The sequence below is a fragment of the Telopea speciosissima genome, chromosome 5 (genome assembly GCF_018873765.1).
Source record: "Telopea speciosissima isolate NSW1024214 ecotype Mountain lineage chromosome 5, Tspe_v1, whole genome shotgun sequence".
Classification (NCBI taxonomy): domain Eukaryota; kingdom Viridiplantae; phylum Streptophyta; class Magnoliopsida; order Proteales; family Proteaceae; genus Telopea; species Telopea speciosissima.
Window position 1 is genome coordinate 15,183,281 of NC_057920.1, and position 14,014 is coordinate 15,197,294.

The window sequence follows — 14,014 nt, forward strand, 5'->3', positions numbered from 1 at the left end:
AATGGATGGTTGTAAATGCTAAACAATGCCTCATGGAACATAGATATTAAGCAACTTACTGATAAGCAAAAATTCTAAAGAAATGTAATTAACTTATAAATGAGATGCCATAAGTAGGATTGTAAAGTATTGGAAACCACAACTAAAAATATTTGAGTAGGCCATAAATGCTAAAAATGCCTCGAGGAAAAGATGAGTTACAAGACAAGCAATACACAAAGAAACCATGGAATTAGAACTAACAAATACAAAAAGCAAACATCGATTACCATATCAACAAACTTAACCTAAACATATTCTAACCAATGTAAACTACCTGAGGAATGGTTCGCTTGAAGGTACTAAACTTCCCCACAAAAGCATCCAAAATTCTACCCTGCAGGTAAGGTAAGAGTATGACCTCACTCTGTATATAGAAATCCACAAAATCTATAAAACTTGGGACAATATAGTAACTCAGAATAATCAGAGCAACGGAAAAGCTCAAATAGCAGTCAACTTTAAAATTAGTGAGTAAGGTCCTAACCAATAAAACCCGTGCTTCATCCATAGATGACTGATCAACACCCTTCTCAAAAATAGGCTCCACCTAACAACATGAAAGCCATGATAGAATTAAAAATTATATCACAAGCATATGCAAGTCCTCAACATAGCAAGGAATTGCAAAAGATGACATTAAATTCATTTTCCCATTAAAGGAATAGAGGTTCAAACCAGATTCAACATTAGGCGCGCACAAGTAGTATGAATGCTTAATGACAAGGATGAATCATGCATGTTCCTTGAGAACAAATAAATAATTCGTGACAACTGCAGAAAAATAATAAAGAGTGTTTCAATAAGCAAATAATTGATCATAACAACATTTAAAAAAAATTTTACTGCAGCGGTTACCAAAAGAAAGAAAGAAAAAGAAGGTAAAAATTATTAATGACATCTCCCTACTGGCAGCAACACAAGTACCATTGCTAATGAGTAAAAATATGGCGAATAAGTGATACCAGGAACCAAAGGTCAGCCATGCAGACAAAATGAGAGAAACACTGAACAAAAGAATCTGTACATGCAACAAGCTACAGTAAGTACAATGGCCCACTCTCAACCAAAATTCCCATTCCAATAACAGTATAAATTATGGCCATCATTCTAATTTCTACAACAGGATAACAGGAAGAAAGTACAAGCATATTCATTAGGCAAACCCAAAAATTTAAAACCCGAACAGGACATGGGCCTGCCAGCCGGGAAAAGGTCCAGGCTCAAGTTTGAGTTGTTCGACAGGCAGATTTCCCTCAATGACTTCGCCTACTAGAGCCTATGCACACCCCATGTGTTATTTTTGAAGTTTTTCTCCCCATTTGGGGAGAGGAGACAAATAATAACTCGCTCTTCCTTTTACATCACGGTGGTTTATGCCTTCAACCGGGCTGCTGATCGTATCTCCCTTTGGGATGATTTGGCTCTCATCAAAGATAGGACAGGATCCCTCCCATGGGGGGTGGGGGAAGATTTCAATGTTGTCAGATCCCAATCTGAGAAAATTGGAGGTCGACCCCTTGATACCCTCTCCATTAATGCCTTCAACGATTGAATTGAGGACATTGGTATTGAGGACCTTAGATGGTCAGCATCCCCCCTCACTTGGCACGATCGTAGAGGGGGCACTGAACGGATTGCTTGCAAATTGGACCGCTTCCTCATCAATGAAGCCTGGCTTTCCACCTTTCCTCACTCCCATGCTAACTTCCTCCTCCAAGGCCTGTCCGACCACAGCCCTTGCCATCTCCTTATTCAACAATATTCCTCCTTCGGCCCCAAGCCTTTTAAGTTCTTCGACATGTGGACCTCACATACCCTATACCTCCCCACCATTCTTAAAGCTTGGAGCTCTACCGTCCATTGCCCCTCCCTCCCTCTCATTGCCTTCACCAAAAAACTCCGTCTCACCAAATCTGCCCTCAAAACCTGGAACTCTGCCACCTTTGGCAATATCCCCTCCCGAATCTCCTCCTGCCGATCCAACCTTGCCTCTGTGCAATCCCGTCTTCAATCGGATCCGCTTGACCCTTTGCTGGCTGAGGAAGAGAGAAAACTTTTTGAAGAGCTCTCTTCTCTCGCCACTTTAAAAGAAAGCTTTCTCCGCCAGAAATCCGGTATTAAATGGCTAGAGCTTGGTGACTCTAACACGGCTTTCTTTCACCGTTCTTTAAAAGCCAGGTTGAGCTCCAACTCCATCACTTTGCTCATTGCTCAGGATGGATCCCCGCTTTCCTTTGTCCACGATATTAAATACGAGGCTGTCTCCTTTTAGTCCTCCCTTTTTAACCCTTCCCTCCCCACCCCCTTCCTCTCCCCTCTCTCCTGGCCTCATTAATAAATTTATCCCCTCCTCTCTGGCTAGTTCGCTCCTTGCCATCCCTTTTAATGAGGAGATTACCAAGGCTATCTTGTCCCATAAATCAAATAAGGCCCCTGGCCCAGATGGTTTCAGCATGGGATTTTTCTGTAGTTGCTGGGACCATATTAAAGGAGATCTCATCAAAGCTGTCCGCAGCTTCTTCTTTAACCCTAACCAGCTTGCCCAGGCCAATCAGACTTTTCTTTGCCTCATCCCTAAAAAAGATGGAGCCTCCTCCCTGTCTAATTTCAGACCTATCTCTCTTTGCAATCTCCTTTACAAGTTCATTGCCAAAGTCCTGGCAAACCGAATCCAACTTGTCATCCCATCCCTAGTCACTCCTAACCAATCTGCCTTCATCTCTGGCAGAAGCATTGCGGATAACATCATCCTATGCTCTGAAATTGTGCGTGGCTTCGACCGTAAGTCCCACTCGCCCGCTGCCCTTATGAAGATTGACCTTCACAAAACTTTTGATTCCCTCAGATGGGACTTCATCTGCGATGTGCTCTCCCAGATGGGCTTTCCCCCTGCCTTCATCCGCTGGATTCTGGCTTGTATCTCCTCTCCCTCCTTCTCTGTTATCGTCAACGGTTCCCCCGCTGGCTTTTTCCACTCTAAAGTTGGGATTCACCAAAGCTGCCCTCTCTCTCCTTTTCTTTTCTCTCTGGCCCTAGAAGTCCTTTCGAGGAGCATCCAAGCCAAACCGACCTTCACCTTATTTCCCCCATTCCCAAATGCAAACACCTAAACCTCACCCACCTGGCCTTTGCGGACGATCTTATGATCTTCTCCAAAGCCTCCCCCTCTTCCATCTCTGCCATCATGTCTTCCCTTCACCTCTTCGAAAGTCTCTCTGGTCTTTGTATCAACCTCCTTAACTCCAAACTCTTCCTCTTTGGTCTCTCGGATTCCAACAAGGACACCCTCCTCCGCCTTACAGGCTTCTCCTTAGGCTCCCTCCCAGTGAAATACCTGGGCCTTCCCCTTATCCTTGCTAGGCTCTCCAGTCACCATTGGACCCCCATGCTTGACAATATCCGCAAGCGTCTTCACCTCTAGAAAGGCAAACTTCCTTCCTACACAGGTAGGCTTGAATGCATTAGATCGGTCCTCCAATCTTCCTACATTTATTGGTGTGGAATATTTGGCCTTCCTAAAGCCATCATTAAAGCAATGGAAACCCTATTTTGTGCTTTCCTCTGGAAAGGGAAGGAAACCTCCAAATTCCTTCATCTTCTCAGCTGGAAATCCATCTGCCTTCCAAAATCTAAAGGAGGTCTTGGCATTCGCCATATCCGTGACTCCAATATTGCGGGAATCCTAAAGCTTATTTGGAAAATCTCTTCCAAACATAACTCCTTTTGGGTTCATTGGGATTACTCCCATCCCCTAAAAAATGACTCCATTTGGACCGCCTCCCTCCCTTCAGATTCCTCCTGGATCTGGCGTAAGATCCTCCTCCTTCGTCCCTTGGCGCCTAGAGCCACTTCCCCTACTATTGTTGATGGGTCTTCCACCTCTCTCTGGCTTGACCACTGGCACCCCAATGGAGTCCTCTATAACTACTTTGGGGCTAGAGCAATCTACTCCTCTAGCATTCCCAAGTCAGCCCCCCTTTCCTCCATCATCTCCCTTGGATCTTGGACCCCCCATCCCCCCTCCCCCTCATCCTATCCCAGATCTGGAATTCCCTTCCCCCCTTCCCCTCCCCCCCCCCCCCCAGCTCTTGCGGACAAGGTTATTTGGCTCCCCTCCACAAACAACCTTTTTAGCTTTAGTTCTGCCTGGAAACTTGTTAGGAACCAAGCCCCCACTGTCCTTTGGCCCAAGATTTTTTGGTTCAGAGGTCACATCCCTTGCCATAGCTTCCTGGCCTGGAGAACCCTTACCCTTTGCCTTCCAACCCAAGCCTTCCTCCTCCACCGAAGAATCTCTATCCACCCTTCTTGTATCTTCTGTTGGAGTGGTTCCGAAGACATTGACCACCTCTTCTTTGTTTGCCCATTTTCCTCTACCATCTAGAAAAAAGCCCTCTCGTTTATTTGGCCTTGCAACAGTAGACCCCTCCCTTTCGCTTGAGAGTGGCTCTAGCTGGTCATGACTTAACCTGGTTGTTCTATCTGCGACACTATTGGCAAGCTTGTGTTTGGCACTGCCCTTTACCACATTTGGATGGAGAGGAACCTTAGGAGATGGACCTCCAACTCTCGTTCCTTTGACTTGATTTGGAAAGCCATCTTTTCGGATGTCTCCTCTAAGATTAGCTTTTTACCGCTTAAGACCTTTTTGGATTCCCCAAGGAACAAGCATATTGTTGTTTCCTGGGGCTTAGATATTGCTCTTTTGCGGCCCCATACCCCCCCCCCCTTAGCTGGGTTTGGGGTCTGTTTCTTCCCCCCCCCCTTTTTCCCTCGCCCCCCTCGGGCTTTGGTAATAGATTTTTATTCACCAAAAAAAAATAACTCTCCTAATCTTAGTAAATACATACTGATTATCTCTCTCTTATTCTATGCATGAAGCTTTCAATTTCTTGATACTATTCAATTTATTACAAATTAAATTAAGGTAAGTTTCCACAATGAAATGTGGTTCTATATTTAAAGGAGCTAATTAGTAAGCTCATCAATCAAGGGGCTAATTTATAGTGTATTAATCAAGGAATGATAAATTTTATATTTTTTTATACTTAGTGATTATAGATCAGCCATCAAGTGCCTCACCATCCACTAAACCATATAAAATGGTTAGACCCATCCAGGTCCGAGGCTTCACCATAAAAGCAGACAACTAAAATAGTTGGCCAATTTTTTAACACTTCAGTCAACAACCTACACAATTAAGCCTTAGGATGACTAAATGGAATAAGCAACATGAATCTTGTTTCTCCGTCCAACTCTTTTTTTCATTATTATTATTATTTTTGGATACCCATTCATTTCTATCTAATTCATATTTTCTAAAGTCCGTCCAGTCCATATTGTAATCCATAAAATAATTAAGGTAATAAAGAATAACAACAAAAATACATACAATCTTACATTTGCATAAACCCTAGAGGACTCAAAACAGCATAACAGACGTAAAAATCATTAAACACAAGCTATCATAGTATAAATGTAGCAATAAGAAGACAGGATAACTGTGAAAAAAAAATGGAATGTAAATTATATAGCCACGCTAGTAATGCTGTTATGAGTCAAAGAAGCAAACACTAAAGTTACAGAAAGTCAGATACCAACCCACCCCAAACAGAGAGACAGAGAGATTATGACAAACAAAAAACAACAACCAACAGTGTATCCAATGGCTCAATCCAATAGGAAACCTGTGATAGTGAAAGATCCCCGCGGACATGATGCACAATCTCAGCAAGTAGACTATATGCCAGTGGTCTCAATGCATCAAAGCAAGCCCGACCAGTGCCCACCAAAACCCTGACATACAATTAACGAACAGGAGAAAGACGGTATTATTAACTTAAAAAACAAAGCTATTAATCGAATTTACTAACAGTAATAACCAAGATTTATCTAAAAATCAAGCAGGTCATAATATGGTAGGAGGTCATGGAAATTGAACACACCAGACCTTCCAAAAGCTGACACAGGCATAATAAACATTCCTACAAGCTCAAGACAAAATCTCCTAATGAAGGGATCCAGGGGGAAAATCTGCAAAATTTCATGCAGCATTGGGAAAAATTCATACCAAAAGAATATCAGTCTTGCCATTGTTGCAGGGATTTTGGAATTGTTTTAGGTGAATTAATTACCTATAGAAACAGCTTAGAAATGATACTCAAGCAATGTAAAGATGAAATAGATAATCAAAGAAATAAGTCATTCAGTGAATGTGATGCCCAAGAAGCTTATGTTTCTTGGATTCATTTATAGGAAATCTTGGGAAATAGAGGAATGGATTCGTATGTCCTCTAAAAATCGTCAGGTCTTAACTAGAACACAGTTGAAGTTTAGAAAGTTGAACTATAAATGTTGGCTCTTTTTACTAGTTTGTGTTTAGGTGTGCTGTGTAAACTAAAAGGGTACTCTAGGTATGGGTGTGATTGAGAGGCTTATAAAAGTGCATGTATGAAGATATTGTGACATCTTCAATGAAATAATGAATTTATATGCATTTTAGGCTTCAACAACATTGGGTTGAAAGGATGCAACTTGCAGGAGGTTTTCCTTGGTTTTCCACTAAGAAACCTTGGATTTGACTGTGATAAGGTATTTCAACATATCATTTTCTCTGTGTAGCATACATTAATAATCCACTGCAGCATAATTTGAAGTTTTCAGATTCAAAAAGGGAAGGGGATGTAGCATACTAGCATGAGATTTTTTTTAAGAGAATAATTAATCAACAAATGGTACATTTTTCCAAAAACAAAAAATAGGTCACATTCAAAATCAATGGGAGTTCACCACTTTTTCGGTTCTTTAGTAAATAAACAGAAAAATAAAAAAGCATACAAATAAGCTATAAATAGAGAATAACAATAAAAAATAGCCAGATGTCTGTTCACCTATATCTATGATCATAGGTAATGGTATGTGGATTGTCCTTATTTCAAACTAACAATAGAAGGGCCAATACACAGTATTGGTCCCGCTTATGCAAGGTCCTGGGAGGGGTGAGTTTGGAGTCTGTCCTAACTCAAGACTTGAACCCAGGCACTTGCCCTGGCAGCCCGACTCTTTTACCATTGCTCTAGGCAATGGCCCCTATTTCAAACTAACAATACACAATGCAATTATAAGCATCTGATTAACAATCCGACAACATGCAGAGAGGTATATAAATCAGTGCGTCAGTAAGGAATACAGGTTATCAGTGTCTGTAACTTAGCATCAGCCCATTAGTTAGGATAAAGGCTGAAATTATCAGTGAACATTAATGTATCAAACAAGACATTTTAGTACCCCACTGTCCTAACACAAAAGAAACACAAAGATGATATTTTTGGAGCACAATACTTTTGCTATGCATAATCCATCAACAAACAATTTGGTATCCTGCGGTTCCAGTACAACAATAGCAAAGCACTGAAGGCATCGGACTAAAGTGATTTATTGCTATGCATCAAAAGGCGGGAGCATATTGTCGTCTTGTAGATACACTTGCACCCATTCCCTCGTTCCATTCCATCAAGCATGCACGTGGACCACTTCATCTATTGTTGTACTGGAACCGCCCCCTCTCTGCTACCAAGATTCAGGTTTATATCAAAGACAAATGGACTGAATATCTATCATATTAACATGTGAATCATGTTCATCTCATAGATCAACAAAACATCCATCAAGAGGTAAAGACGGGCCCGATAAAAAAGAGGAGAAGATATGTTGACAGAAAACACGAGAAACAACTTAGAAGAGTGGCTCTCTAGAACCCAAAACTTTACTGAGATTATAATGCTCTATAATGACGGAAATAGTAAAAAACTATTCTGTTACTGTAAATGACAAATAAAGGATAATAGAGAGGTAGAGAGACAAATATAATATTTAGAGAGAATAATCACCACATTTTCCGCTCAAATTGGTGTGTGAATTGTTGTCACAACCAACCTGCTAATCTTAGTCCATCAGTTCTTGCCAACTTCCTCCTCAGGAGCTCATCTAAAAAGGATACATTATTGTGACTGAAAGAAATGATTTTCAATCGGTTTTCCCCCTCGGAACGCCTGGGATACTCAGATTGACACCAAACAAGAAGCTACCCTCTGAATTCCTTAAAATAAATCTACTTTACTAAAATTATGTGAGATTGGTAGCAGAACCTTGGACGCTTGAGTTCATAAACCTTCTAAACATGCTTAACCCAAGAAGGATAGCCTTTTTTTTTTTTTTTGCTATTGATTTGCAGCAGAAACAGAAAATAAAAGCATCATTCTCTATTCTCATACACCATATGTCATCAAACTTCTCGTTTTGCATCAAAACAGAGAAATTTTTGACACAATCATATTTGCTAGCTCTCACAAACATCCCAGGTCAACAAGGTAAAATAAACCCAACAACTCCTGAGTCCCTTTCGTCAAGACTTTAGAGGGCCCCTGGAATAATAGTAACCTTTACATTTACTTATGGTAACTTTGCTTCTTTATCCAAGTGAAATTTCTCCATAGAAAAAAAAGGATGTCAATTTTTCAAAATAGGTATAGATGAAACTTGTATTGAGGTTCACATAGATATCAAGGTCAGCGAATGTATCCAGGATACTGCTTCACATGGTCAAAGGCTTGTCAAGGATAGGAAGTTTTGCAATTTGAGAACATCACCAGCCCAATAAATGGTGCTTTCCCTTCCATTAGAGCAAATATGGACAAGGTTGTCATTACACCAAAGGTAAGAAGTCGGGGAAAATGGATTTAGGCCTCCAACCAAATGAATGCTCTTAATTCCATCAATAGAATTATGATCTAAACCACAACCTGAATCCTAACTTTCCTCACTAACCACATAAGCCTAAAAGGAATATAGACAGGCAATAATATGTTAAAATAACAAGAACTTAAATATAAAATAAAATAAAAATAATTATAAGATAATAAAAGGGAATCACAAAAGAAAATCATAAAATGTAAAAAATAAACTTCACATAAATTGGATAACCTCAAGTGGAAATCTCAAAGTCATCAGCCAAATCGGTTGATGAATTTAATCACAAAAACAATGTCCCAAGTGTTAGTCCAGCTTAATCCCCTCGACCCCAACAACAACAAACTAAAGTGTTCTAGTCTAATATCCATGCCAGCATATTAACATTAATACCGTCCACATGGCTTTAAACTAGTACCTCTCCTCCAATAAAGTGTCAATCAAAGGAAACAATCCCCGCTTGAAATCTGTTGAAAGAACATGTTTCAATGCTACCAGCAATTCCTGTATCAAACATGCTACACGTGAAATTATGTAACTAAAACAAAACAAAACAAAAACATTTTAACTTGTAAGATAAGCAGACACGGAAACATTAATGACTATCTCACCTTTCGAACAGAAACAGAGTCAGGACAAGTAACAAGCAGATTTACAATGCTTCTACATATGCTTTCCTCATGGGGCCTTATATAGTCAGCGAAACTTTTCAGCAAGTAAGTTAAAAAGGAAACTGTCTGCAACAAATGAAGAAATACACAAGGTAATCAGGAAATAAAGAAGAGAAAGAGGAAGAAACTCAAATTGCATTGACTTAAAGCTAGAATATTGTTCTATGAGTTTGTAATTTCCATTGTGCTGCAACACTTTTTTTTTTTAGGGGGGGGGGGGGGAGAGGAGGGGGAAGTAGGTACAAGTAACTATGGGATTGCTTTTCCTGGTTTCAGCATTCATTCTGGCCACCAATCATGAAATTTTTCAGCCAAAAGGGCTTTCTTTCATAAACTGTTCTAGAGGTTCTATATCAAAGTATAATACCCGACCAATCAAAATTTCAAGCAAGATAGCTTTCCACAAAAATCACTGAAACGTCTCTTGAGTCCACTGAGGCCTAAAATATCCATAGCCAAAACAGATATTTTATCTCATCCACATCCTCCCAAGGCTCAGAAAATTAAAATTCCTCTTGTACCTTAGGCAAGTAAATTGCCAGCCCAATCTGACGAACATATTGAAACTACCAATGTAATCTCCACAAGCATTGCTTATCTCCCGATCCCCTACAGTCCCAGCAAGGGACACGAAAACTAAAGTACCTCAGTTATTCTCTACTTCAAGTCATTTGTAGGGTTCATTTAACACAATACAACAATAATTGTCCTTGATCCTTCAACAACCAAGTTTTTTAGCCTAATCTTTGTTGCATGTAGTTCCCTGTAAAGCAAGTTAAATCCATAAATATGCAGCCAGACAAATGTCACGTTAATTTCTCTTAATCATTCTCGTTTTCCCACCTTTCTCCCTTAAGTGCTAAAGACCATCTGACCGCCCCCTCCCCTCCCCTCTCCTCTTTCTTCATTACCGAGTAGAAGTTTTACAGCAGAGGAAACACGTACCTTAACCTGTGCACTCTTCAATTCAATGAAGTGGTTCTTTGACTGAGGGGGAACCTTTTCAGGACCAGGAACAGATATTGTGGCAACCATCAAAGGCAGCAGGTGAGGAATGTTGGTCTGAACCAGCCGCCCATACAACTGAAAGAGGAACATCACTACTAGCGGGCTCTCTGTGACTATCTTGAAAGAACGGGTGCTGGGGTTAAGCTGTCCGCCACCAATGTACCCGGTAGCAACTTGACCCAAACCAGTGAGCTGCTTATTATCTTCTCCACCCGCCCCATCCTCGAAGAAATAACTAACAGTCGCCCTAAAGTTTTGGTATATCTTACAAACGAAGTCAAGGAACGGCTGGACCTCGTTTTCGAGGCTCGGCCTGAAGTTCCGCAGGAGGTCAAAGATGATACGTATGCAAATTAAACCATTCTCCTCGTTGTCCAAGGTGAGAACTTGTAGGGAGACCTTCAAAAGATCCTGAACGAAGGGACGGAGTACTTCGCTGTGAGGGAGACGATTAAGAATCTCAATAATAACATTTCTAATCTTGTGCTCGAGGTTGTCAGTGAGTTGAGGCGTCGTTAACTGTGTTAGAATCATGGAGAAGGGCCGGAAGTAACATTTCAGGAAATTTAAGTACTCCGCAGTGTGCGCAATCTCGAGGCTGTCCCTTACCTCCATTGCCATCTGATGCCTCGTCTGGATAGCTGATTTCAAACGAAACAGTCAAGGAAAGCATACTAGAAAAATTAGAACGGCACAGCAGCCATGGCTGTACGAATCACAAACACGAAGTTCGGAAGAAAAAAAAAATTTAAAATAAGAATCGTTTCTACTTCTACTCTTCAGCTAATAACAACTAAAAATTAGTAAAAAGAGAAAACTCGAAACTCGCCGGAGCAAAATTAAGACACTGAAAAAAAAAAATTCGAAGAAAGAAGAAAGCTTCTCCGACGGTAGAAATTTTGAAGGATACGGAGGTCGGGCTCGATAAGACGCCGAGCATGTTGTTCTAAGTTCTGAACCGGACTCATTTTGGAGTTGCAGAGTGGGCTAAAACCCTAGCTCTGCTTTTCAGTTGTTCCTATAAAAGCAAAATTCTTGATTCGATTTTTTGCTTATTCTCTCTGATTCTAGGGTTTCTGACAGTTAGAGAGGTGTTCTTCCTTCTTCCTCTCGTCTCCTTTCTCTTTCTCTGTACCGTTTTCCTGTCGAGGAAGACGAGTTTCTGCGTGAGTTGCTCACTCCCGCTCTCCCACGAGTTGAACTTGAACGATCATAGGCTCATACATAAGACATGCCCCCTTCCTGGTGGTTCTCTCCGCATTTTATAGGCGAGCTTCTTTGTGCTTTCGCTTTTTCTCGTCGCGAGTCTCAGGACTCGCCCAAACCCGGGGACATTTAAAGTCGTCCTTGCATGGATTTCCACGTAGGGAAAAAATGTCAGAACGGTTTCGCTTGATAAACTTGTAAGAGTAACCTACACGATCGAGGTCGACAGGTTTTCAATCCAAACGCAAAGACAAATTCGAAGTTCAAAAATAGCACTCTAGAACCATGTGATCTTCATCTGATTGTTTATAGTTTTTTTTAATTATTATTTAAGATAAAGATAAAAAATAATTTTTTAATTAATTTTAAAAAAAAAATTTTGAACACCAAGCTAAGGGGAATTTATTAAATCTTTTCAGGTCAAAAAGCAGTCTACAACCGGGAGTAGGACAATGCCCAATTAGAAATGAATGAAGTGTGCACAAACATTTTTAGCTCTATAAATATGAGATAATGAGCAATAATCAAAGTTAAGCATTAGTAGGGGTGTCAATTGGTCCAGTTTTGGATTATCGGTCTGAATTCTTAGTGGTTTTGACTCTAAGGTATCAAGGCCACAACCAGACCAAGAAACTTATTAGATCTAAATCTGAGATCTAGGACCGTTAACTAATGGATAGTCTGGTTCCAATTTCTAATCGGTTCCAAACATTATTGAGCCCAAAACAAGAACATCAAATTGGTCTTGATACACAAACCATTTTTTTAAAGTTTTTGAAGAAAGATTTTAAACATTAGGTGAATCTTATTCTTCCAAAGAGGTTCCTTGTGTCCATAGAATAAGATGGTCTAAGAAGAACAATGGAGTTTGTAGCCACTTTCGTTGAGGGCACACCCTTCTTGGTCATATAACAAAATAAATAATTTTCATGTATTGACACAATTATTCCCAGTCATCCAAAAGAAGTAACAAGTGATAGCAAACACAGACAGAAAAAAAAATTTGAGAAATCATTATTGGAAACCTAGGGCTGTGTTGGCCACATTGGTTAACATATCCATCAAATTAGTACCATATAGGTATTCAATTCTTAACCCTAGAAGGCCAGCTACCAAGATTAATTTGGAGATATAACACGACAAGAATAAATGCCACTCTGTTTCCCTCTCCAAACGACAGAGAGGACAAAGATCCTTAATAGGAAAAAAACCTCTTCAAGGTCTTGATAAATAAACTATTTTTTAAAAGTTTTCAAAAAAAGATTTTATACTTTGGGTAAATCTTATTCTTCCAAAGAGGGTTCCTTGTATCCATAGAGGAAGAGGTCTACGAAGAGCATTAGAATTGTAGCCATTTTCATTGAGAGGAGAGTGTGGCTCAGGTCCTCATATGAGGACGGTCCCTGGGACCTGAGCACCACCTACATAGAATCCAGAGGGAGTAGTGTATTCCATATGGGGGGGGTGCACTGGTGCTCAGGTCCCAAGGACCGTCCTCGTACGAGGACTTGAGCCAAACTCTTGAGAGGACACCCTTCTTGGTCAAATAACAAACTAAGAAATCTTCATGTATTGAATCAGAAAGAAAGATGGTTAAGATTTTAGACACAACATGTTTATGAAGAATGGTGTTAACCAACGGAACATTCCACTATCTATCACAAATTAAGTCATAAACCTTATTAATTACATGATTTTGTTGATGGCCTCTTGGATCAATATAAACATCTGGCCATTTAGGAAGCCATGGATCTTGTCAAACATTTATATTTCCTCCTGAACCCACTTTCTAACATACCATACTTTTAAGAAAATTAAGAATATGTGAATACTGTTCTAAGTCCATGAACCCTTTTTGGGTTTAAAATTTGAGGCAAAAAAGCTATTATTGGGAAAAGACTTAGCTTTTAGAACCCTTCCCCACAATGAAGATGGATTTGTAGCAATTCTCCAACAAATTGTGGATCAAAAGGGCAGTATTGTGGGTAGAGCTAAGTCTGAAGCTTAGCCCATCACTCGACTTAGTTTTACATCCTTCCTCCCAAGCAATTAGAGATATTTTTTTTGTTGCCCACTTGCCCTTAGAATTCCCTCGCTAGAAATGAGTGTTAATAATATCTATTTAGGCACAAGCACTTAGGGAATAAAACAAGACATTAAATAGGTTAGGATGGAGCTAAGAACAAATTTTACTAAAATGACTCTACCAGCTAAGGAAAGGAGGGGAGTTTTCCATGAGGCTAACTTGCTACAAGCTCTGTCGAGAACTCTAGAGAGGCAGCTGGTTCTAGACCTCCATCCTAATAGACGAGCACCCAAATAGAAAGGATTAAGGGGTA

The 14,014-nt window shown here is 40.2% G+C and overlaps 1 protein-coding gene across 1 annotated transcript in view; it reads right to left on the reverse strand.

Annotated features, from left to right (window-relative positions):
• The window catches only part of LOC122661912 (transformation/transcription domain-associated protein-like), a 96,722-nt gene extending 85,212 nt beyond the window's left edge, over positions 1 to 11,510 (reverse strand). Inside the window, exons 1-8 of the mRNA XM_043857423.1 lie at positions 11,380 to 11,510; positions 10,407 to 11,110; positions 9,402 to 9,527; positions 9,209 to 9,294; positions 5,730 to 5,838; positions 718 to 813; positions 527 to 589; positions 317 to 376 (exon numbers count right to left, since the gene is read on the reverse strand). Of these exons, the coding sequence (XP_043713358.1) occupies positions 317 to 376; positions 527 to 589; positions 718 to 813; positions 5,730 to 5,838; positions 9,209 to 9,294; positions 9,402 to 9,527; positions 10,407 to 11,110; positions 11,380 to 11,437 (1,302 nt within the window). The 5' untranslated portion in view covers positions 11,438 to 11,510. The remainder of the gene's footprint in view (positions 1 to 316; positions 377 to 526; positions 590 to 717; positions 814 to 5,729; positions 5,839 to 9,208; positions 9,295 to 9,401; positions 9,528 to 10,406; positions 11,111 to 11,379) is intronic.
• Between the last annotated feature and the right edge of the window lie 2,504 nt (positions 11,511 to 14,014).